This window comes from Phascolarctos cinereus, unplaced genomic scaffold (assembly GCF_003287225.1).
Source record: "Phascolarctos cinereus isolate Bilbo 61053 unplaced genomic scaffold, phaCin_HiC Scaffold_2;HRSCAF=192, whole genome shotgun sequence".
Lineage (NCBI taxonomy): Eukaryota > Metazoa > Chordata > Mammalia > Diprotodontia > Phascolarctidae > Phascolarctos > Phascolarctos cinereus.
Window position 1 is genome coordinate 103,422,346 of NW_027555625.1, and position 24,375 is coordinate 103,446,720.

Consider the following 24,375-nt stretch of genomic DNA (forward strand, 5'->3'; position numbering starts at 1 on the left):
GGGAAGAAAAAGAGGGAGGGTAAGAATTTGAAGCTCAAAATTTTAAAAAAGAATGTAAAAATTGTTTTTACATGTAATTGGAAAAAATAAAACATTAAAAAAGAGTGACTGTTGAATATATTCATATGTCTCAAAAATTTTACCTTTGAGATTTATGTCAGATTAAAACTAGGCTTTATATAGGTTTTCTAAGACAAAATACACTTAACCAAAAACCAAAATTGCTTAAAACTTCTTTCTTTTTAATTGAACTTTACCCACCTTAGTATCTCTAAAATTTAAAGTTTAACATTATAAAGGACCTTAGAAATTATCCAGCCCAATCCTCTCATTTTACCAATGAGGGAACTTAGACACAAAGATGCTAAGTGACTTGTTCACAACCTTGCTGTCTCTCAGATAAAAGAAAAAGAATTTATAATAATGTTTATAGATATATGATATTCCCAGGAGAGGCAGCAAGGTATAATGAATACAGTGCCAAGACTCAGGTGACTCTACTTTGGTTTAAGTCCTTTCTCTAACAGCCACATGCTCTGTGACCCTGAACAAATCACTTAACTTCTCAGTATCCCCGACATCTCTCCAATATCATAAACTGCTAATTTGCATTGGTCAAGGGAATATCTTCATTGAGAGTTCCCTCTACCAGTGAAATCACATGTCCACACCACCCTTCACCAAAAAAAAAAAAGCATATAGAAATCTTTACCCTCAAATTTCCTCATTGTCCCTATGTTTCGAAGAATTCCTCTAGGACTGTTCACTGCAAAAACAGCTGCAGACTCATATTCACCATTTACTAGCAATTCGTTGAACCTATCATCATTACATTTTGTAATGTCCACCCCCCCCAAATAAAAAGAAACTGGTTAAATGGTCTGACACAGATTAAGCATACAGAAGAAAATAATATAAAATATACAAAAGCCATTCTAGTATTATCATAATCATTTCCAAGCACTCTAATATTATGTTTCTAATCCTAACAGGTAACATAGCGGATAGAATATTGGACCTGGAGCCATGAAGACCTGAGTTTGAATCCTATATCACATACCTATTGGCTGTGTAGCTCTGAACAAGTCAGTTAATCATTCTCTGACTCAGTTTTCTCATTTGAAAATAAGGACAATAATGACACCTACTTCACAAGATTGTTGTAGGGATCAAAGATAATGTGAAATAACACATATAAAGTACTTTGAAAAACTGAAAGTGTTATATAAATGCTAGTTGTTATTATTGTAATATTACTATTAATCTGTTGCCTACCATTTTATTTCTTTAAGGAAGTTTAAGAGAACAGTCTCAAGTGATAAATGAATTTACAAAATGCTGTGCCATTTTTTTTTTAATAATACTAGCAAGTGACTTTTGGAAAACAAAATAAAAGAGATTATATCACCCTTCCTATTCAATAAACTCCAGTGGCTCCCTATTATCTCCAGGATCAAATATAAAATCCTGTTTGGCTTTTAAAGCTTTTTAGTACCCGACCCCTTCCTACCTTTCCAATCTTCTTACATCTTACTCCCTTCCACATTTTCTAGGGCCAGTCACTGACTGGCATCTTTGCTATTCCTTGCACACAACACTCTGTTCCCCAGAACCCAGCATTTTCACTGGTGGTAAGCCATACCTGGAACTCTCCATCTTCATTTTTCTCTGGTTTCTTTCAAATCACAGCCAAAAAGCCCCACTTTCCGAAAAAAGCCTTTCCCAGTCCTCTTCAATCTTAGTACCTTCCCTCTCAGACTATGGCCAATTTATCCAATATATATCTTGCTTGTACATGGTTGTTTGCATGTTGTCTCTCCCATTAGAATGTGAGCTCCTTGAGAGCAGGTACCATTTTTGCCTTTCTTTACATCCCCAGCACTTAGCACAACACCCAGCATATAATAGGCAATTAATAAATACTAGTTGAATGACTTAACTAGTTGAATGATAGATGGAAGTTAATTCAAAACAGTATCTTTAGGGGATATTTATTATTTTTTGGACCAAACCTGTGATTTTACTGGCAGAGAATTCCCATAGGAAATTTCCAATACCAATACCCATCAGTACTTGCTCTACAACTTATGGTCTTAGAGAATTGCCTAGGGCATTGAGGGGTTAAATGACATGGCCAGGGTCACACAGATGGTATTATCTTGTCAGAGACAAACTTGAACCCTGGTCTTTCTGAGTGTGAGGCTAGTACTCTATCCATTTCACCATTTATATTCTAAGAGAAAAATGTTTCTTGCCCAGAGGACCAGCTTTGGGAAGAATACTGAGTACAAAGTCTAGTAAGAGAAAAAGATCCTAGTACTTAGGATGCCAGGCAATAAATACTCAATGGAATGTTTAAGTAATATGATAATTCAGATGACATACTAATGAATAGTTAAATATCTGTTCTCTCCTTTCAGAGCAAAAAGACCTCTATATTTTTACATAGTTACCTAAATGGAATACACAGCTCTCAATAAAAAGTAAAACAATCCGGCAGGATCTAAATACTATTGAAAAGGGATGAATATGAGAAACGATCAAATAGATAGTTTTAGAGGAAAAACAGAGTGAAGATAGCAGAATTCTGAGAACAATTTACACATGATGACACTGCAGAGAAAAACATCTTTGAAAGTCTTTAGAACTCTGATTAATGCAATGATAAACCACAAGTTCAGATGACTGAAGATGAATTATGTAGAAAGGGACTTAAAATCTAGAATGAGACATGCATTTTTGGACATGGCCAATGAAGAAATTTGCTTTGCTGGACTATTTGTATTTGTTGTGAAGGGTTTTATTTTAATTGTTCAATGGAAGGTGAAGGACGAGAGCAGTGGGAGGGAAAAATAATGACAAAATTCTAATTTTAGATGTAATCTTAAAGATGAACCACGTGTAGAAGAGATGATGACAGGGAAGGCCAATGACAAAAGATATCCCAATAAGATAGACAAGGTGATAGGTTAAAAAATAAGAAGAGAAGGGAAAGATCTAATAACAGATGACAAGACTTATGATGACAATATGATATAATGAAGCATGCAAACATAAAGCATCATGTACAGCAATGCAATTAAAAACTAAAAGTAACTTCTAATCCTTACATTCAATATTCTTGGGTGCTCAACAGTAGGAACTACGAATAAGGCTAAGGAAGCACTAATATAGTGCAGAACTAATGACTAATAACTAGTCAATATGTATTTGTTAAGTGTCTCCTGTGTGCCAGGCACTGTGTTCAGTGTCAGAGATACAAAGAAGGGCAAAAAACAATTCTTGCCTTCAAGGAGCTCACAATCTAATGGAAGAAAAGCATGAAAATAACTCTGGTAAAAAAAAAAAAACAACAAGATAAATTGGAAGTAATCCACAGAGGGAAGACCTAGGAATTAAGAAAGATTGGGAAAAGTTTCTCATAGAAGATAGGATTTTAGCTGGAACTTGAAGGTAAGCCAGGAGGCAGAGACGAGGAGAGCAATCATTCCAGACATAGTGGGCAGTCAATGAAAACGCTAGGAGCTGAGAGCAATTAGGACAGTGTCATTGCGGGGCTGTAAGGTGTAAGAAGACTGGAAAGGTTAAGGTGGGGGTAAGGATAGGTTACAAAATGCTCTGAATACTAAACAGAAGACTTTACATTTGTTCCTGAAAATGATAGGGAGCCACTGGAGCTTACTGAGTAGGGGGCAGGGGTGTGAATAGATAAAGGTCTATATCAGGGTGTCAGCAGTATCAGGGGAGAGGAGGGGGCAAATGCAGGAGATGTTGCAAAGCTGAACTCAACAGACTGGCAACTGATTAGATATAGGGGTTAGAAAGAGTGAGAATAACACCTAGGTTGCCAGCCTGAGGGACTGGGGAGATTTTGAGGGTGGAAAAGGTTTATATGTTCAGTTTTGGACAGGTTAAGTGTAAGATGTCTACAAGATATTCAGCTCAAGATGTCTGATGGACATGGAGATGAGAGATTGACTAGAGGTCAGCAGAAGTGTTAGGGCTGCATACATAGATCTAAGAATCATCAACATAGATAACTGATATCCATAAAAGTAAATGAGATCATCAAGTAAAATAGTATTGGGGAAGAAAAAAAAGGCCCCAGGACAGAGTCCTGTGAAATAACCAGAATTAGCAGGCATGACCTGAATGAATGTAGACCCAGCAAAGGAGACTCAGAAGGAACAGTAAGATAGGAGGAGAACCAGGAGAGAATAGTGTCCTTATGATCTAAAGAGAGTACCAAGAAGAGGGTGATTGATAGTGTCAAAGGCTGAAAAGAGGTCAAGATGGCTGAGGGTTGAGAATAAGCCACTGGATTTGGCAATTAAGAGATTACTGGCATATTTAGAGAGAGAGCAATTTTGGTTGAATGATGAGGCTGGAAGCTGGACTGTATACAGTTAGGAAAAGAAGAAGAGAAAAGAAGCGAAGGCATCTATTTTAGATGCCCTTCTCAAGGAGCTTAGCCACAAAAGGCAAGAGAGAAATGGGGTGATAGGGAAAAAAGGATCAAGTGAGGGTTTTCTGAGGATGAAAGAGATATGGGCATGTTCATAGTCAATAGAGAAGCAATCCATAGACAGGGAGAGATTAAGATAAGTGAGAGAGTGGTGATGACAGAGGGGGCAATCTGCTGAAAGAGATGGGATGGAATGTAATCAAAGATGCATGTAGAGGGGTTTGCCTTGGCCAGAATGGCTACCTCTTTATGTAAGACAGGAAAAAAAGGAAATAATGGCAGAAGGAATTTGAGTGGTACATAATGAAAAGGAGAAAAGAGAGTTCTTGGCAAATGTCCTCTACTTTTTCAGCAAAATGTAAGCAAGGTTCTCAGCTGAGAGGGTTAGTGAAGAAAGAGCCATGGAAGGTTTGAGAGGGCTGAAAAGGGTTAGAAGAGATGCTGTGGTGAATAGGATAAATGAATTAATTAGTATGGTCTAAAAGGATTGCTAGTATCAGTGAAGGCTCAGTTGAGGTTATGTAACATAAATTTGTAGTAAACCCAGGCAGAACAGTTGTGTGACCTCTTCTACCTTTGTTGATAGTGGAAATGATTGAAGGCTAAGGCTATGTAGGGCACAATTGGTGATATAATAAGGGGGTTGATGACTCAAAAGGACAGTGATAAGGTAAAAAACTGGTTTACCTGGTTGTCAAGATAGGGAAAGAAGGAAAGGGTAACTTAGTGAAGAGGTGATAGCCTTAGAAAGAACCGAGGGGTCAAAGGAATGCAGGTCTCAGTGTAAATGAAGAACAAGGTATGGTATTAGATGGCAGAGGTAAATATGGAAAGCTAATAGATTGCGATCAGATAACAGATTCGCAGAGTTCATAAACATATAAGTGGTACATTTGTAGGTGACGGCAAGATCAAGATATGACCATCTTTGTGTGTGGCTTACGTGGGAAGGAAATGAGTAGGATGAAGAACGTGGGGTTATGGAGTTTGATATGTATATACAAATATATATTTTGGAATCCCCTAGTATGAGGGTAGGTAATTATAATGATAATGATGATGATAATAACAATAACAGCTGGCAACATAAAACAAGTATTTTCTCTCATATCCCAAATTGGGCATTTAAGGGAAGATAAGAGATAAGAGAGTAACACATTTTCACTCAAGTAATACAACATAGTTTTTTCCTCCTGCTTTTGCATTCAGTAAGTTAACAGCTAAAAACAGCTAAATGATATTTATCCTTAACATCATCTTACAGTATGAGGTTTACAAATTTTAATTCATTAATGAGCCCACATTTATTCATTATTTTTATAGAGTTTACTAGTCAATGATCTCTTTAAACCTCTTATTCAGCAGGAAGATTAATTAGGCTTTAGGAAGAAATGAGAAAAGCAGCAGTATTAACCAGGACAGTATGATTCTGGATGGCTTGGGGCATGGAGAATGGGCTGAAAAACATAAAAAACGAAACCAAACAAAACCCACTTGCGCTAACATTATGTCAATCCTGGAAAATCTAAGATCTCGGTCTGGCAATTTCTTTGCATTGATTTATTTTTAAAAATAAATATTCTATGAAACATTAATTTGCTAGCTAGAAAAAAGCTTAAAGTTTCAAAACTGAATAATAGCCCATTAATCAGCTGCACATGAGCTGTTTTCTATTTGCCTTTCGATGTAGTCAAGCAACACTTCAGCTTCCTTAGCCTTGCTCGGGTCTTCTTCAAGTAACTCCTCAACAAGTGCTTGATCATCTGAAATGTTGCAACACGCACAGATGTTTAAAGATGTATTTAATCCCAGAAACCTGTCATCTCCTACATACAGCCCAATAAGGATATACTTAACTCAAGGACTTCATGCTACAATTGTGGCATATCATCATCACTGGCCCCATGGCTTCCCTACCATCTCCCTCTTTATTGATATAATACAATGCCAGTCATCTTCTCCTCAGGTCACTTCCTCCATAACTATTATTTACTGATTACCTGAAAGGTGTTAAAGCAACAGGCTCACTAGTCACAGACACTGGTAGCAAAGCTAAATTGAATTCTGTAGCCTCGAGGCATATTTTAGGCCCATTCCTAAGCTTTCTACAATTAAAAATGACCAAGTCATTGCCTTGGAGTTGTCTTCCGTGATTTATGTTATTTTTAAAAATATTAGTTACCTTGTAAAAGTCTTTGAGTTTCACTAATTTGGGTTATGAAGTCTTGAAAAGAAATGCTCATGTCAGATTGTATCCAGGTAGAAAATGCACTTAAAACCATTTCTGTTTTTCTATGACTATAAAGATAAAAATAATCAATGTACTAGGTCTCAAACCATGTGATATTAAATATAGCAATAATACACATTTTAAGCTTTTTACAGAATAAATTCATACCGAAATTGTAAATCGTTGTTTATTGCTTCAGCTATATCTCTCCTCTGTAATACCTGGATCTTTTCTTCATCTAAGTCAGCCTTTCTCATGTGTGGGATGTATTTTACCATCATATGGTGTTTAATTTCTTCATATTTTTCTTCAAGACGATTAAGATATTCATTAAGAGAATCTAGATTGAGAGATTCTGCTAGGGTCATGCCTATTGAAAAGGCAAACAAAATCATGCAAGCTATTTACAGAATTTCTATCATATCAAACAAAGTCTAAAGACATACTAAACTGTTCAATTTTTTAAAACATAGAAAAGATGACATAACCCCAATAACAATAAGGCAAAGAAAAAAGACTATACAACATATCACTATTTAATTTAAAAGTTAATATATCAACAAATCAAAACCTGAAATACACCTGAAAAATAATCCATTGTGATCAAAGACATATCAGAAATCAAAGTGATTAAATTTTATGACAACAAGTTTTAAAAGCAATCTGTACCACAACTGGGGAATAATTCAACAAACTGTAATATGAATGCAGTGAAATTACACTATAAGTATTACACTGTAAGAAATGACAAATATAAGTAACAGAAAAGTAACAGAAAAAACATAAATACAGAAGTAATGCAGAGAAAAGAAAAAAAAACAATAACAACAATAGTTGACATTTATATAATGTTTTACAGTTTGCAAATCACTTTATACAAGGTGTCCCAAAAATTTCTGTACAGTTTTAAGCTTGTACCTCAAAACAGCAAAGACTTTTGGGATGCCCTATGGACATGATTTTATTTGATTCTCTCAACTACTCTATGAGGTAGGTACTCCTGGCATTACTAATCATGTTTTATAAATTAGGAAACTAATGTTCAAAGAGGATAAGTGTCTTGCCCAGAGTCACACTTGTCAGAAATGAGATTCAATTCCAGTCTTGTTTCCAGTCTCTGCTCTTTCCACTATACCACACTGCCTTCTTGACTATGATTATGTAAATAATAATAACAACACAATCTTGCCAAAAATCCAGAAATGTAAGAAAAGATATTGATAAGGGGGAACAGAAACAAATAGGACAATCCCATTAACGTTTAAATATTTATTTATAAATGTTTTAAATAAACTACAAATTATATAAGTTTATGCTTCCATGTAAGTTTTGTTGTTCTTTTATTTATTTTGAATGTTAGTTTTTGTTGATAGTGAAGTTTATAATTTAAAAACTTTTAAATAAAAATGTGACATAGGGAGCTTACTGAGCATAAATAGAAAATGCTACAACTTTTGATTATGGTCTATCATTACACCATATCATCAATAGAAAGGAAGATATTTATCAATAAAGCTGGGAGTCAGTGGGAACAAACAGCAGTGATTTCTGGGAGAGAGCATGACAGAAATAGCCTCTCACCCAGTGTTATGAGAGGGACAAAAAGGGGAGGGAATGATGTGATAAACTTGTCCAAGGAAAGGAAGGGAAGGGTAGGGAAGTGTAGGGAACAGACGGGAAGGGGAGGGGAGGGGAGAGGAGGGGAGGGGAGGGGAGGGGAGCAGTATTACCTTTAATGTGACAAAGAGATCAATTATTTACTGAATGAGATGGTTTCTAGGCTCCTTTGGCTTCCTTATTAAAACATATTATTTACATTGGTTAAACTTCTTAAGAAATGATTTTAATCTGGGTCAGTCATTTCTCCCATCCATTTCCCATTTTTCAACATTGAACTTACACCTTATACTCTGCCATGTGCTCTATGATCCAATAATACTGATCTCCTTGTTGTTCCTCAAATAAGATACTCCATCTCCTGACACTGGAAATTTTCACTGGCTATTCCTCCATTCCTGAAATGTCCCCCCTCATCATCTTTGCCTCCTAACTTCCCTGGCTTCCTTCAAGTCCCAGCTAAAATCTCACCTTCTACAAGAAGTTTTTTCTAATCTCACTTAATTCTAGTGCCTTCTTTGAATATTTCTAATTTATCCTATACTATAGCTTACTTGTACATAGTTGTATGCACGTTGTCTCTTCCATTAAGACTATGAGCTAGGGGCAGCTAGGTGGCACAGTGGATACAGTACCAGCCCTGGAGTCAGGAGGACCTGAGTTCAAATCTGGCCTCACACACATAACACTTACTAGGTGTATGACTCTGAGCAAGTCGCTTAATACCAATTGCCTCACCAAAACAACAAGAAGAAGACTATGAGTTCCTTGAGAACAGGGACTACTTTAACTTTGCTTGTATTCCAAGCACTTAACACAGTGCCAGGCACATGGTCAGTGCTTAATAAATGTTTACTGACTGACTAAATAGGACAAGTTCAAGCAACTCTAATTGCATGCCATATGTTTGTTTTTTCATTTTTATTCATTCTTCTCGTTTTGTATTAGAGTACCCCTGGTTTGAAGGGCCAACTGTAGAGACTCTTACATTGATGGAGAAGATTACTCAATGCCCCACACCTGCATGAAGAGCAGGCAGAGTTGTTGACAGTGGGAAAGAAGAGTCTAGTCAGTTCCTTTCTTTCTTTCTTTCTTTTTGGCTAGGCAATGGGGTTAAGTGACTTGCCCAGGGTCACACAGCTACTGAGTGTTATGTGTCTCAGGCCGGATTTGAACTCAGGTCCTCCTGAATCCAGGACCGGTGCTCTATCCACTGTGCCACTTAGCTGCCCCAAGTCTAGTTGCTTTCTTTGGGTTCTTTTAGCTTCCACCTTGATAGAGAAGCTGTGTAATGCCAACCTCTCTTCAGATCACTGAAGAAAGAGAAAGACTCTGGGAACAAACCCACATGAGAAGAACTGTCAGTCTCTATAATGTCCCTATTCCTAGCTTGCCACATCACAGCCTTGGTGAATTTCCCTCTGGATGAGATCCAGGACTTTCACTTTCTCTTGCTCCCAATGGGAGAACTAATTTGTATTGTCTGGTATATATTCTCCTATGTATACTTTCTCTGATTTCTATTTTGCTATCAATTTAGATAAATTAGTTTCTTTGCTTTTTGCTGTATGTGTTCACTGTGGAACTGGTATTTGGTGGGAAGGGAGTCAAGCCTTGAATATAAAGCTTGGGGCCCCCTTTTCACAATTTTTTCTTATTCATGTAGTTTATTTTTTAAAGTTTAACAGTATTTTATTTTTTTCTACAGTTACATGTCAAGAAAAAGTTTAGGCTTCCAGAAGCCAAGATGGTGGAGTAAGAAGTAAGTCGCTCTTACCCTCCCTTAACCTCTGAAAGCCCAGAAAATATCACCCCAGGAAAAACCCTGGAATAGCTAAACAAGAAGAAAGATGGTTTGCAGCAGTCCAGTAGCCCAGGTTGCTTGAGGGATTAATGGGAAAAGCCTCTCTTGCCCTGGGGGAAGGAGAGCAATATGGTACCAGAGGCATCCCAGCCAGAGAGCAGAAAGACCAACTTTAGCATACCAGGAGGAGATCCTGAAACCCAGGTGGTAGAGCAGACAAACACCAACACTTGGACCCCCAAGTGCCTCGATGAGGGTGGAGGAAATGGTGGAAACCAGCTCAGAAAACCACCAGGTGCCTCGGGATTCTACAGCAGTCTTCCACTGCCTCAGCAAAACTCTGTGAAGCGCTCAAGGGGCCCCAGATGGATAAACATCCTGCAACGTCCATCTGAAAGGAGCTGAAGAAAGTGAAAGGAAAGGAAAAGGAGGCAACCTCTGGGGGCCAGACTACCCAATTACCTGAGTTCCAGTTGCTGATTCCAGCCCAACACCAGGTAAGCTGCCAGAACTCTACAGCCTCCAACTGCCAACATCGGAGGCCCCAGCACACAAAGCCAGTGACGAGGTCCAAGGCTCCCAATACAAGAAGCTTGGGTCAGTGTTCTCTGCTCCCCATCAGGAGAGCTCAATCTCTTTAAAGGCCAGGAATAAGAAACACCATGAGTAAAAAGAAACGTACCATAGATTCATATTATGAGAAGTGAAGATCAAGACAGAAATTCTGAAGAGGACAACATTGTCAACAAACCCACATCTGCAACAAAAGGGAATATGAACTGGTCTGAAGCCCAAAAAGCCTTCTTAGAAGAGCTCAAGAAGGATTTTAAAGTCAAATGAGAGAGGTAGAAGAGTCCTTAAAAATACAATTGGCCAATTGGAAAAAAAGTACACTGAAGAAAACAAGTCCCTAAAAAAACAATTGGTGAAAGGAAGGACAAAAACTAACAGAAGAAAACAATTGTTAAAAATAGAATTGGACAAATGGAAACTAATGACTCTATGAGAGAGCAAGAATCAGTCAAACAGAAACAAAAAATGAAAAAGATAAAAATACCTCATTTAAAACAACTGACCTGGAAAATCGACAGGAGAGACAATTTAAAAATTACTACCTGAAAATCATGATGAAAAAAGAGCCTGGACAGTATCTTTCAGGAAATCATAAAGGAAAACTGCCCTGAAGTCCTAGAACCAGAAGGTAAAATACCATAGAAAGAATCCACATCACCACCTGAAAGAGATCCCAAATTGAAAATGCCAAGGATATAATAGCAAAATTCCAAAATTACCAGGAAAGAGAAACTGCAAGCAGCCAGAAAGAAACAATTTAAATATCATGGAACCACAGTCAGGATTACACAGGACCTTGCAGCTTCTACATTAAAAGACCAGGGCATGAACATGATATTCCATAAGGCAAAGGAGCTTGGATTAGCCAAGGATCAACTACCCAGCAAAAATGAGCATGATTTTTCAAGGGAGGAGATGGATATTCAACAAATAGGGACTTCCAAACTTCCTGATAAAAAGACCAGAGCTCAACAAAAAATTTGATCTTCAAGTACAGACTCAAGAAGACATAAGAAGGTAAATGTTGTTAATAAGGGCAACTGTTTACATCCCTACAAGGGAAGATGACACTTGCAACCTTGAGAACTGTATTGTTATTACACCATGTTAAAGGAGTATACATAAAGGGGTGGATATAGTTGACTTTGATGTAATGATAAAAAAAAATCTAATCAAGTGGGTTAAATGGATCCAAGTAAGTGGATTAATCTGATCTAGAAAATGTACTGAGAAAAGGAGGAGGCAGACAAGGGTAAATTACATTACAGGAAAAGACACAAAAACTATTACAGCAGAGGGAAAGAAGGGAGGGGATGAGCATTGTTTGAACCTTACTCTCATCAGATTTGGCTCAAGAAGGGAATAACATATCAGTTAGGTATAGAAATCTAACTTGCCCTATAGGCAGTAGGAGGGAAAAGGGAAAAAAAGGGAGGGGATAAAAGGGAGGGAAGAAGCAGTAAGGTAAAGGGGAAGAAAAGGGAAAGGGTAATAGAAAGGAGGGGACTGAAGGGAGTGGTGGTCAAAAACAAAACACTAGTGAAGGAGGGAAAAGGAGAAAGAAAAGCATAAGGGGGGGAAGGATGGAGAAAAAGACACAGATAGTAATCATAACTGTGAATGTGAATGGGATGAACTCTCCCATAAAACAGAAGCAGATAGCAGAATGGATTAAAAACCATAATCCTACAATATGTTGTTTACAGGAAACACATTTGAAAAAGAGTGACACACACAGGGTAAAGGTAAAAGGCTGGAGCAGAATATATTATGCTTCAGCTGAAGTAAAAAAAGCAGGGGTAGCAATCCTGATCTCAGACAAAGCAAAAGCAAAAATAGATCTAATCAAAAGAGATAAGGAAGGAAACTACATCCTGCTAAAAGGCACCATAGACAATGAAGTAATATCATTACTAAACATATATGCACCAAATGGTATAGCATCCAAATTCTTAGAGGAGAAGTTCAGGGAGTTACAGGAAGAAATAGACAGCAAAACTATACTAGTGGGGACCTCAACCTCCCCTCTCTGAACTAGATAAATCTAACCACAAAATAAACAAGAAAGAAGTTAAGGAGGTGAATAGAACATTAGAAAAGTTAGGTATGATAGACCTCTGGAGAAAACTGAATGGGGATAGAAAGGAATATACTTTTTTCTCAGTGGTACATGGCACATACACAAAAATTGACCACATACTAGGGTAAAAACCTCACAATCCAATGCAGCAAGGCAGAAATATTAAATGCATCCATTTAATGCATACAGATCATGATGCAATAAAAATTATATGTAATAAAGGGCCATGGAAAGATAGACTAAAAAATAATTGGAAACTAAATAATCTAATCCTAAAAAATGATTGGGTCAAACAACAAATCATAGAAACAATCAATAATTTCATTCAAGAGAATGACAATAATGAGACAACATACCAAAACTTATGGGATGCAGCAAAAGCAGTTCTTAGGGGAAGTTTTATATCTCTAAATGCTTACATAAATAAAATAGAAAAAGAGGAGATCAATGAATTGGGCATACAACTAAAAAAACTAGAAAAAAACAAATTAAAAATCCTCAATAAACACCAAATTAGAAATATTGAAAACCAAAGGAAAAATTAATAAAATTGAAATTAAGAAAACTATTGAACTAATAAATAAAACTAAGAGCTGGTTTTATGAAAAAAACAATAAAATAGATAAACCTTTGGTTAATTTAATTAAAAAAAGAAAGAAGAAAACCAAATTACTAGTATCAAGAATGAAAAGGGTGAAGCTACCACCAAGGAAGAGGAAATTAAAACAATAATTAGGAATTATTTTGCCCAACTATATGCCAACAAATTTGACAATCTTAGTGAAATGGATACATATTTACAAAAATATAAATTGCCCAGATTAACAGAAGAGGAAGTAAAATACTTAAATAACCCCATCTCAGAAAAAGAAATTGAACAAGCCATTGATGAACTCCCTAGGAAAAAATCTCCAGGGCCAGACAGATTTACAAGAGTGAATTCTATCAAACATTTAAAGAACAATTAATTCCAATAGTATACAGACTATTTGGGAAAATAGGTGAAGAAGGAGTCTTACCAAATTCTTTTTATGATACAAACACGGTGCTGACACCTAAACCAGGAAGAGTCATAACAGAGAAAGAAAATTATAGACCAATTTCCCTAATGAATATAGATGCAAAAATTTTTAATAAAATATTAGAAAATAGATTACAGCAACTTATCACAAGAATAATACACTATGACCAGGTAGAATTTATACCAGGAATGCAAGGCTGGTTCAATACTAGGAAAACTATCAGCATAATTGATTATATCAACACTAAAACTAACAGAAACCACATGATCATCTCAATAGACTCAGAAAAAGCTTTTGACAAAATACAATATCCATTCCTATTAAAAACACTAGAGAGCATAGGAATAAATGGAGTCTTCCTTAAAATAATAAACAGCATCTACCTAAAACCTTCAGCAAGCATCATATATAATACAGACAAGCTAGGAGCATTTCCAGTAAGATTGGGGGTGAAACAAGGATGTCCATTATCACCACTGTTGTTCAACATCGTACTGGAAACGCTAGCTTTGGTAATAAGAGAAGAAAAGGAAATAGAAGGTATTAGAATAGGCAAAGAAGAAACAAAGCTATCATTCTTTGCAGATAATATGATTGATATACTTAAAGAATCCTAGAAAATCAAGTAAAAAACTACTTGAAATAATAAACAACTTTAGCAAAGTTGCAGGCTATAAAATAAACCCACATAAATCATTGGCATTTCTATACATTACCAACAAAGTCCAAAAGCAAGAGATAGAAAGAGAAATTCCACTTAAAGTTACTGTAGACATTATAAAATATTTAGCAGTTTACCTCTCGAAACAAACCCAGGAACTATATGAACACAATTACAAAACACTTTTCACACAAATAAAGTCAGATCTAAATAACTGGAAAAACATCAGTTGCTCATGGGTAGGCCGAGCTAATATAATAAAAATGACAATTCTACCTAAGCTAATTTACTTATTCAGTGCCATACCAATCAAACTACCAAAAAATTATTTTATAATCTTAGAAAAAATAATAAGATTCACTTAGAAGAACAAAAGGTCCAGAATATCAAGGGAACTAATAAAAAGAAATGCAGGGGAAGGTGGCCTAGACATTCCAGATTTTAAATTGTATTATAATGCAGCAATCATCAAAATTACTTGGTACTGGCTAAAAAAATAGAGTGGTGAATCAGTGGAATAGGTTAAGTATGCAAGACACAATAGTCAATGACGATAGTAATCTATTATTTGATAAACCCAAAGATCCTAGCTTCTGCAATAAGAACTCACTTTGACAAAAACTGCTGGGAAAACTGAAAAAGAGTATGGCAGAAACTAGGCATAGATCAAAATCTCATACCATACACCAAAATAAAGTCAAAATGGGTCCATGATTTAGATACAAAGGGTGATACTGTAAGCAAACTGGGTGAGCAAAGAATAGTTTACCTATTAGATTTATGGAGAACAGAAGACTAAACAGGAGATAGAGAACATTACAAAAAGCAAAATGGATAACTCTGATTACATTAAATTGAAAAGTTTTTGCATAAACAAAGCCAATGCAACCAAGATCAGAAGGAAGGCAGAAAATTGGGAAAGAATTTTACAACCAGTCTCTCTGAAAAGGGCATCATTTCTAAAATATAAAGAGAATTAAGTCAAATTTATAAGAATACAAGTCATTCCCCAACTGATAAATGGTCAAAGGATATGAACAGGCAATTCTCAGATGAAGAAATTAAAGCCATCTATAGCTATATGAAAAATGCTCTAAATCACTATCGATTAGAGAAATGCAAACCAAAACAACTCTGAGGTACCACATCACACCTATCAGATTGGCCAACATGACCAAACACAGGAAAATGATAAATGTTGGAGAAGATGTGGGAAAATTGGAACACTAATGCATTGTTGGTGGAGTTGTGAAATGATCCAACCATTTTGGATAGCAATTTGGAATTATACCCAAAGGGCTATAAAAATGTACATACCCTTTGACCCAGCAATAGCACTTCTAGGGCTGTATCCCAGAGAGATCATACAAATGGGAAAAGGACCCACATGTACAAAAATATTTATAGCAGCTCTTTTTGTGGTAGCAAAGAATTGGAAATTGAGAGGATGCCTATCAATTGGGAATGGCTGAACAAGTTGCAATATAGAAATGATGAACAGGCTGACTTCAGAAAAACCTGGAAAAACCTGTATGGACTGATGCTGAGTGAAGTGAGCAGAACCAGGAGAATGTTGTATACAGTAACAGCCACACTGTGAAATGACTACTTAACCCTTCTCAGCAATACAAGGATCTAAGACATTCTCCAAAGGCCTCATGATGGAAAATGCTATCCACAAAGAAGAAAGAATTATGGAGTTTGAATGCAGATCAAAACATACTATTTGCTACTCTTTTTCTTCTGTTGTGTTTTGTTTCCTCTTTCTGGTGGTTCCTCCTATTGGTTCTAATTCTTACTTACAATATCACTGATGTGAAAATATGTTTAATAGGAATGTATATGTATAGCCTATATCAGACTGCGTACTATCTTGGGCAGGGAGGTGGAAAGGGAGAGAGAAAAATTTTAAACTCAAAAGCTTATGGAAGTGATTGCTGATAACTCAAAATAAATTAAGTCTTAAAAAAAGAACACGTTTAGCATTCATTTTTACAAGATTTTGAGTTCCAATTTTTTCTCCTTCCCTCTCTCACCTAGGCAGTTTGATATAGTTTACACATGTGCTACCACGTAAAAAATATTTCCATATTAGTTACAGTTGTGAAAGAAGAAACAGAGCAAAAGGGAAAAAACCATAAAAAAGTAAGTAAAAAAAGTATGCTTCAAACTGCATTCAGAGTCCATCATTTCTGGATATGGAGAGCATTTTCCTTCATGAGTCCTCTGTACTTCTCTTGGATCATTGTGTTGCTGAGAAAAGCCGAGTTATTCATAGTCGATCATCACACAATGTTGCTGATCCTGTGTATAATGTTTTACTGGTTCTGCTCATTTCACTTCGCATCAGTTTGTACAAGTCTTTCCAAGTTTTTCTGAAATCTTCCTGTTCATCATTTCTTAATGCACAATAGCATTCCATTACATTCATATACCACAGCTTGTTTAGCCATTCCCCAACTGATGGCCATCCCCTCAGTTTCCGATATTTTGCCACCAAACTCCTTTTCACTATTAATGCATACTGATAAGAAGTTTAGCTTGAACTTTAAAGTTACTTCCCCTACACTAGCAATATTTAAGGGATCAGATAGAAATAGTTCTATCCTGGTACCCCTTCCTCTGCCTAAGAAGAGCAGAGAGTGGACACTCCATGGCCCCACCTTCTGCTTCCTCTCCTAAAAGGAATTAAACTATCTTTGAAAAAGGTGGGTGGAGAAGATGGTATAAAGGTCTATTCTTGACTCCCTGTAAGCAACACATGACACCCCTTGCTAAAGATTAAAGGGTTTAGCTCTTCGCACTAATAATTCAGTGAAGCGAATATATACAGACAGATGATTCAGGAATGGCTTCAAAATCAATGATTAGCTATTTCTCATCTATTAAAATACAATCAACCAACTTCTTTCTTTTTTTGTGTGTGATGTTAGTGGCCTCCATTTAAGGCCTAAAAGAACTTTTCTCAAAGATTTCATGATGCATAGATGTGTGGCTTCAAGGTAGTGTATAAGCAATTGGCTTCTCTCATCTCCTATTGCTAAATACATTTACTTAAGTGTTTTCCCACAGTTATACCCTATACCCATTTAAATCAACAAGTAACAAAAGACCTGTTGATATAATTTGGGAGGTCCCATTGAGTTCCTGAATTTTGCTATATTCTCTACCTTCTGCAACAGAAACTGGCATAGTCTGCAATAACTGGCAAATAAGCTGCAGTTATTTTTAAGATAATATTTTGCAAATGCCTATCACTGCAGTCTGGCTTAAGCCTTCATCACTCAACTGAAACTGCTCTCTCCAAAGTTACCCATGATCTCTTAATTGCCTATCTATAGCAACATTTCCTCACTCCTCACCCTTGATCTCAATTCAGCATTTGACATAGTTGACCACCACCTACTCTAGGATAATCCTTCTTCTTTGGGTTCTTGAGACACTGCTCTCTCTTGGTTCTCCTTCTACCTATCTGTAAGCTCCTTCTCCAGACTCCAAATGTAGATGTCCCCTGAAGCTCTGTCCTCTTCTCTCTCATCACTATTTCTTTTGGTGGTCTCATCAATTCTAATGCATTAGATTACCATATCTCTAAAGATGACTACCAGATCTATACATCCAGTTTCTCTCCTGAGTTCTAATCCCAAATCACCACTGTCTACTGGATAGTTTCAATTTCAAACTGGGAGTCTCATAGGCCTCAAACTCAACATATCAAAGACAAAATTCACTTTTCCCCTACTGGTACCTAACCTGCCCCATTTCCAAACTGTTGTATTTCTATTGATGGCAGCACCGTCCTTCCAGTCACCCAGAGGTAAACAACTTTGGAGTCATCCTTTACTTCTCACTCTCCCTTCTCAATTCTACAACATCTCCCACATGACCCCTTCTCTCCCAGTTTTTATCATCTTTCACCTGAGCTACTGTAATAGGCTCCTGATTGGTCTCCCTACCTTAAGTTCCTTCCCCTCTCAAATTCCTCCTCCACATATCTGTCAAATTGATATTCCTAAAGCACAGGTCTGACTACAACACTCTTCATTCAAGAAGCTCCAGTGATTCTTCATTTCCTTTAGGGTTAAACTCTTCTGTTTGGCATTTAAAGTCTTTTATAATCTGGCTCCAATCCAGCTTTCCAGGATTATCCCGCATGGGACTGCCTTATGAACATTCAAGCCAAACTGAACTCTTTTCTGTTCCTCATATACAGCATTCCATCTATCATCTTTGTGCCTCCTCTATGCCTGGAATGTTCTCCCTCTTCACCTCCACCTTTTCAAAACCCTGACTTACTTCTAAGCTCAGCTCAAATGCTCCCTTCTACACAAAGCCTTTCCCAATCTCCACCCAGACTCCCACCCAGTTTGTCCCAATAAAAATCTACAATAGAGACTGAAGCACAAAATTCTAAGCATGATCAATTTATTAGCAAGGCTAGCCACTGCTAATAAATAAGGTCAACAATTCCTCAGTAGCCAAAGACACATCTGACAGTGATTAGACTAAACTAAGACTGTCATTAATCTATAACAAAGGTGAAAGGTGGGCATACATTTTGCTTAATCATGCTGATTTCACATGAGGGGGTCTCCAGAATCTATGATATCTGGGAAAACAGAGTTAGTAACATCCTCTGGAAATTCCTGTGTTAACCATTGCCCAGCACCAGAAAGGCCCAGCATGAGAGACAAACATCTTATCACCAGATGACTCATCTTCCTTATTTCCCTCCTCCCTTCCAAGGCACTGAGTCCAGTAGAATGAGGAGCATAAAATACTGATTCTAGTGATGAACTACAACCTTTAATTATTCAATCAATTAATAATCTAAATTTCACAGAAGTTATTTTATATTCATTCTGTTTATATGCTTTATTTACTTGTATACACTGCACAGTCCTTGAGCTGGGTACTTTTTTGTCTGTTCTTGGTCTAAAACTCTTTCTAAGTTTAGCCCTAAGTGGCTTGGAGGGCTTGCATTAAAAGCAAAACTCACTGCGTATTCAAGCCATTAGCTGGCCTGTGGAAGGGGTGTGGATGCCCCCTGTGCTTTTCCCTGTTGTCACTTGTCCCCCTTTCCTGGCTGCCAACCTGGGGGGCAGGGTTGCCAAGAACAGGCCCCTCCCCTTTTGCCCTACAGTTAATATTTTTAGACATTCTAAAAACTATGTGATTTGTAGCAACCTCTTCTTATTCTGTTACTCTGCCATTAGCAAGTGAAGAAGCAAAAAGGAGCCCTCACAGTACTGACAGTAATTTTGTATCTTCCTTATTTCATAAGTTTATCAAGAGTCTTTTTAAATGTGACATCTTGGATTTAATATTGAAGAAAGGAATTAAGTGCAAAATAATTTCAAAATCAAAGATATTTCTCCCACAATATATTCCAGTACCATTGCATTTTTATAGGTTTCTGTTTTATTTCTGCCAACCAGACTATACACTCTTCAAGGGCTTTCCATGTCTTCTAATATTTTTTCATTTCCTCCTAGGATCCATTAAATAAAATGGACACTCAGGCTTATTAAATAAATGTTCACTTTTTTTTAAGGCAAATCCACATCTACCCAGATTAATCCTAAGTCACATAAGAATTTCATCTAGATACATGTGAATTTAACATATTACAAAGGGAAACAATTCAAACATCTTACTCTCTCTAAGATATTAAGTAAAATGCCCTACCTGGAATGGGCCTTGAAGGATTTATGGTAGTTGTGAGATAGTTTCCTTCTTTTACAATGCCCTTTCTCCTAACTTGTCTTAATTTCTTTAGCTGCTTTTGAATCTTGGAGGAATTAGCTTCAATAACCCTTATCCTACAGAAAAAAAGAAAGAAAGAAAAAAGAAAGGATTTCTTTCATTTCCTTCAAATGACTCAACTCTCCGGATTACCAGAACTAGTTAAACAAAATTGGTTAAATAATTACTTTTATTTTGAATTGTCATCTTATTCAGTTACCTTGAGTTTTGGTTACTGGTTTCAGATAATACTTAAGATTATTTGACAGGTGGATATTCACTAACCAACGGCCTGAAAAAGTGAACTAACTTCATTTTTTTCTCATCATAACTGTTACTAAAATTTCATACTAGGCATGATTACAGTTCAAGCAATTTTTTAAATAAATAAAACCCTTTCTATTATACATTCACAAACTACAGCCTAATTATGCCCACTATATGCCTGCACCTCTCTCTCTCTCTCTCTCTCTCTCTCTCTCTCTCTCTCTCTCTCTCTCTCTCTCTCTCTCTCTCTCTCTCTCTCTCTCTCTCTCTCCCCTCCCCTCCCCTTTGGATGAGCCATGTTTAGATGCCTTGGTCATTCACAGCCATATAGCATGGCCAGAAGCATGCTTGTGTGAAAAGATGGTCTTTTATCAGACGAATCAACAAAACTTTGTTTCCTTTTGTTTGCTAAACCTAAACCATATTTTCTGACATAACTTTTGCCATCTTTCTCTTTATTGATCTTTGAAGTGAGATCACTGAGTATCAAAGTATATGCTAACTTGGTTTGGGAGATCTCATCAAGCTCTTCACAGAAATCCTGTACCTGTTTATCTCCTTCAACAGACAGCACATAAGCTACAATAACCTTCACGTCAAGTCTTTTGTTTATTTCTTTTCATCATGAACGCTGTAAGACAAGGCAACCAAGCATCTCAGGAAAGGAGGTTTCTTACTGCCTTTGGTTACACAGTAAAACCAATTTTACCACTCTCATTTTTCCTCTCCAAGGAGTCAGCCTTCCATTTAGCTGTAACTTAATAAGGACAGCTATGCTTTATATTGTGCCTCAAGGTTTGCAAAGCACTTGATGTATTATATCTCATTTGATCCTCATAACAACCCTATGAGGTATTATCCCCATTTTACATATAAGGATCCTGAGGCAGAGAGTGGTTCAGTTACTTGCCTAGAGTCACATAGCTATTAAGTGTCTGAGGCTGAATTTGAACTTAGGTCTTCTTGGTTTCAGGCCCAGCACCCTGTGGCACCACTATGGCACTACCTAGCTGCCTACCATTTGTCTTCTGCTTTCATTCATTATGAGAACATCAGTAATAAAATATGGTTCAGCTATTCCAACAGTACATCACTAGATAAAGATTTCATATTTATAGTGCTCATACTTATGTTGGTCAATATATGAACTAAAAGCACTTAATACTTAGCATTTTCAGGCTTATTTTCTACTACTCTGCCATCAATGTGGAAGTAGAAGTCAGGCCTCACAAAACAGATTCATTTAAAATTTTTCCTTTGTTAAATAAAGTTAATACAAAGTTAAGCATGATGCTAAGAATGAGTTTTCCTGGGCCGCTTGCCCGTTGAATGCAACTTTCCTCTACGACACTGCTAAGTATGGAAAGGAACAATGGATATTCTGCAAACTGGTTATTTTCAAAGCTCATTTAAAACTACGTACAAAGCTGATTTATTGGCAATTTTCCAGACCACCTCAAAATAATTTGAGAAAATTTCACAAGAATGAGCATTCTACCAACTGATTGTATGTTATTAACCTGTGCACACTTCAGGATTAAAGCCCTTTTATGTAGACAGTACAGCCAGGTTCAGAATTGTAATTAAATCAAGTATGTGAAAAATTAACTACAGAAAGCAATGATCCCCCAGAATACCTCACCTTATTTTAAAGGGTATTATAAAATTCTCAAAATTAAAGTAAGTTAAATTCCCTTTAATTTAAATATATACATGCATATATACATGGAATGTATTACTTTCATGAGGTAGATAAGAACTGATAAATCAAATGCATTACAATAACACCAACAAAAAAGAACCACTAAACTACAGTTATGTTGCCTAATTATCATGTAATCACTAATTCATATGATCCTTTAATCTAAATTAGTATACTTACTTTGCTTCAAGTTGGACTACTCTTTTCCTATGATATACCAGTGTTGTGGGCTCTGCTGCCAGAACTTTCAGCTTTCCATGAAGATAAAATGCATTTCTTTGGCCTTTCTTTATTGTCTCAATGAATGAATCATATTCTTGCTTGATTGAAGTAAGAATAGTTTTGTATGCGGTGACATGCTCTATTATCTGAAAACATTATTTTCCTGACTATGGTACTAAATTCATTCTAAGAGAACATAAAACAAAAGCCTTGCAAACAGCGTCACAGATCACTTTGAAATGATATGAGATTATAATTAGAATTCTACAAATAAACATTTAGCAAACTTAAACCACAACTGGATTTTTTAAATTTATCACCATTTGCTAAGCACCTGGTATGCAGATCGTTTGACTAAGTACTGTTAAGGGTGTGAGAACAAATGCAAACAAAATAAAACAGTCCTTATCTTTAAAAATCTTATAATATACTGGGCCCTAAAGTGTTTTCTTTTCTGCCTTAGCCAAAAAAACCTAAGTTGTTCCCTGAACGCCGAATCTGTTCACCTGAGATGTCTGAAAGCATCGTTGTATCTTTCAGATAGATTTGATTATTTTATCCTCAAATGAAATTTTGTTTTGTAATATATTTTAATCTATAAGTTCAAAAGGAGTTGTCTTTTGACAGTAGGAAGGGTATAACTCTTGAATGAATAAATGAAAACTCTGTGTTTGTGAACCTACCTTTAAAAGGCAAAAAAGTATCAGGTTCTATGCCTGGTTATTTTACAAGTCTGTGAAAAAGGTTGTCTCTATGTGTGGTTGGCAGGTAAAAATTATTCCTACAAATTCAGAAACTTCTTTTTAAAAAACTAACTCGATCTAATTATCACAGTCAACCACGTACAGTAAAGATGTCCTGTCCAACTGTACAATACATGAGAAACAAGTCAGATGCACTTTAGTAACAGTGACTGAAGACAATAGTGGTTTGTTTGAGTTTTCTTTTAATATGGGGTCTCCTTTAATCATGAATAATAGGATCCTTTAATGCTGTCCTTGCTGCATAGAGTGTTCTTGATCAGTCAGTATTAGGTTAAATGAGAGCTATTCTAGTCAATTCAACAAGCATTTATTAAGAGCCTACCACTCCCTGGGGCAGCTAGATGGCACAGTGGAGAGAGTGTCAGGCCTGGAGTCAGCAAGACTTGAGTTTAAATCTGGCCTCAGACACTTACTAACTTGGGCAAGTCACTTAAATGTTTGCCTCAGTTTCTTCATCTATAAAATGATCTAGAGAAGGAAAGAGCAAACCAAATTCTTGGCAATATGTTTGGCGTCACAGAGAGTCAGACATGACTGAAACAACTGAAACAACAAATAACTCCCTGTTCTTGATCTATCCATTATCACCACAAAATAATTATTCAACGAATTAAATCTTTTAATTCTCACATGATTTGAGAGGCATCATGATGTAGTGGACAGAAAGCCAGCCTTGGAACCAATACGATCTGGGTTCAAGTCTTGCCAATGACATACACTGGCTGTGTTACCCGGGAAAAGTCATTAACTTCTCAGTTCCCAAAGCAACCCTCTAAGTAGCACTATAGAGAATGTGCTGACCAGAACTGGGTTGGGGATGGGGAGGAGCCTTCATTTAGGACTCCCCTGTGCTAATGAGCCACAAGTCCCTGTCCCTTTGTCTTCCTACAGGACAGAAACTGAGCTGGATGCTAGAGATGCAAAACAAAATAAGCAGACCCTGCCTTCAAAGAGTTTACATTCTACTAGAGGAAGCATCTCATCCACAGATGAGTAGACACCAAGCAGCCTCAGAGGCTACCTTCACAGATGGAGGTGGGAGCTGGCATTTGACCTACGCCTTGAAGGGAGCCTGGAGTTTCCAGAGGTGGAGGTAAGAAAGGAGAACATTTCAGGCAGGGAGATGGCCTAAGCAACAGCACATAACTGGCACAGAAGGCAACCAGGATCAAGAAGCCAGGGAACAATGTCAAATTTGTCCAACGAGCAATTGTGATCTAATG

General features: G+C 36.8%; 1 protein-coding gene across 3 annotated transcripts in view; it reads right to left on the reverse strand.

Annotated features, from left to right (window-relative positions):
* CLHC1 (clathrin heavy chain linker domain containing 1) overlaps window positions 1-24,375 on the reverse strand; it is a 62,144-nt gene that overhangs the window by 24,443 nt on the left and 13,326 nt on the right. Inside the window, exons 3-8 of one of the 3 annotated variants that reach the window (XM_020996255.2) lie at window positions 22,347-22,534; window positions 20,141-20,274; window positions 6,864-7,065; window positions 6,648-6,763; window positions 6,144-6,228; window positions 713-819 (exon numbers count right to left, since the gene is read on the reverse strand). In XM_020996255.2, the coding sequence (XP_020851914.1) occupies window positions 713-819; window positions 6,144-6,228; window positions 6,648-6,763; window positions 6,864-7,065; window positions 20,141-20,274; window positions 22,347-22,534 (832 nt within the window). The remainder of the gene's footprint in view (window positions 1-712; window positions 820-6,143; window positions 6,229-6,647; window positions 6,764-6,863; window positions 7,066-20,140; window positions 20,275-22,346; window positions 22,535-24,375) is intronic. The other 2 variants (XM_078149520.1, XM_078149519.1) reach the window with 2 other exon arrangements.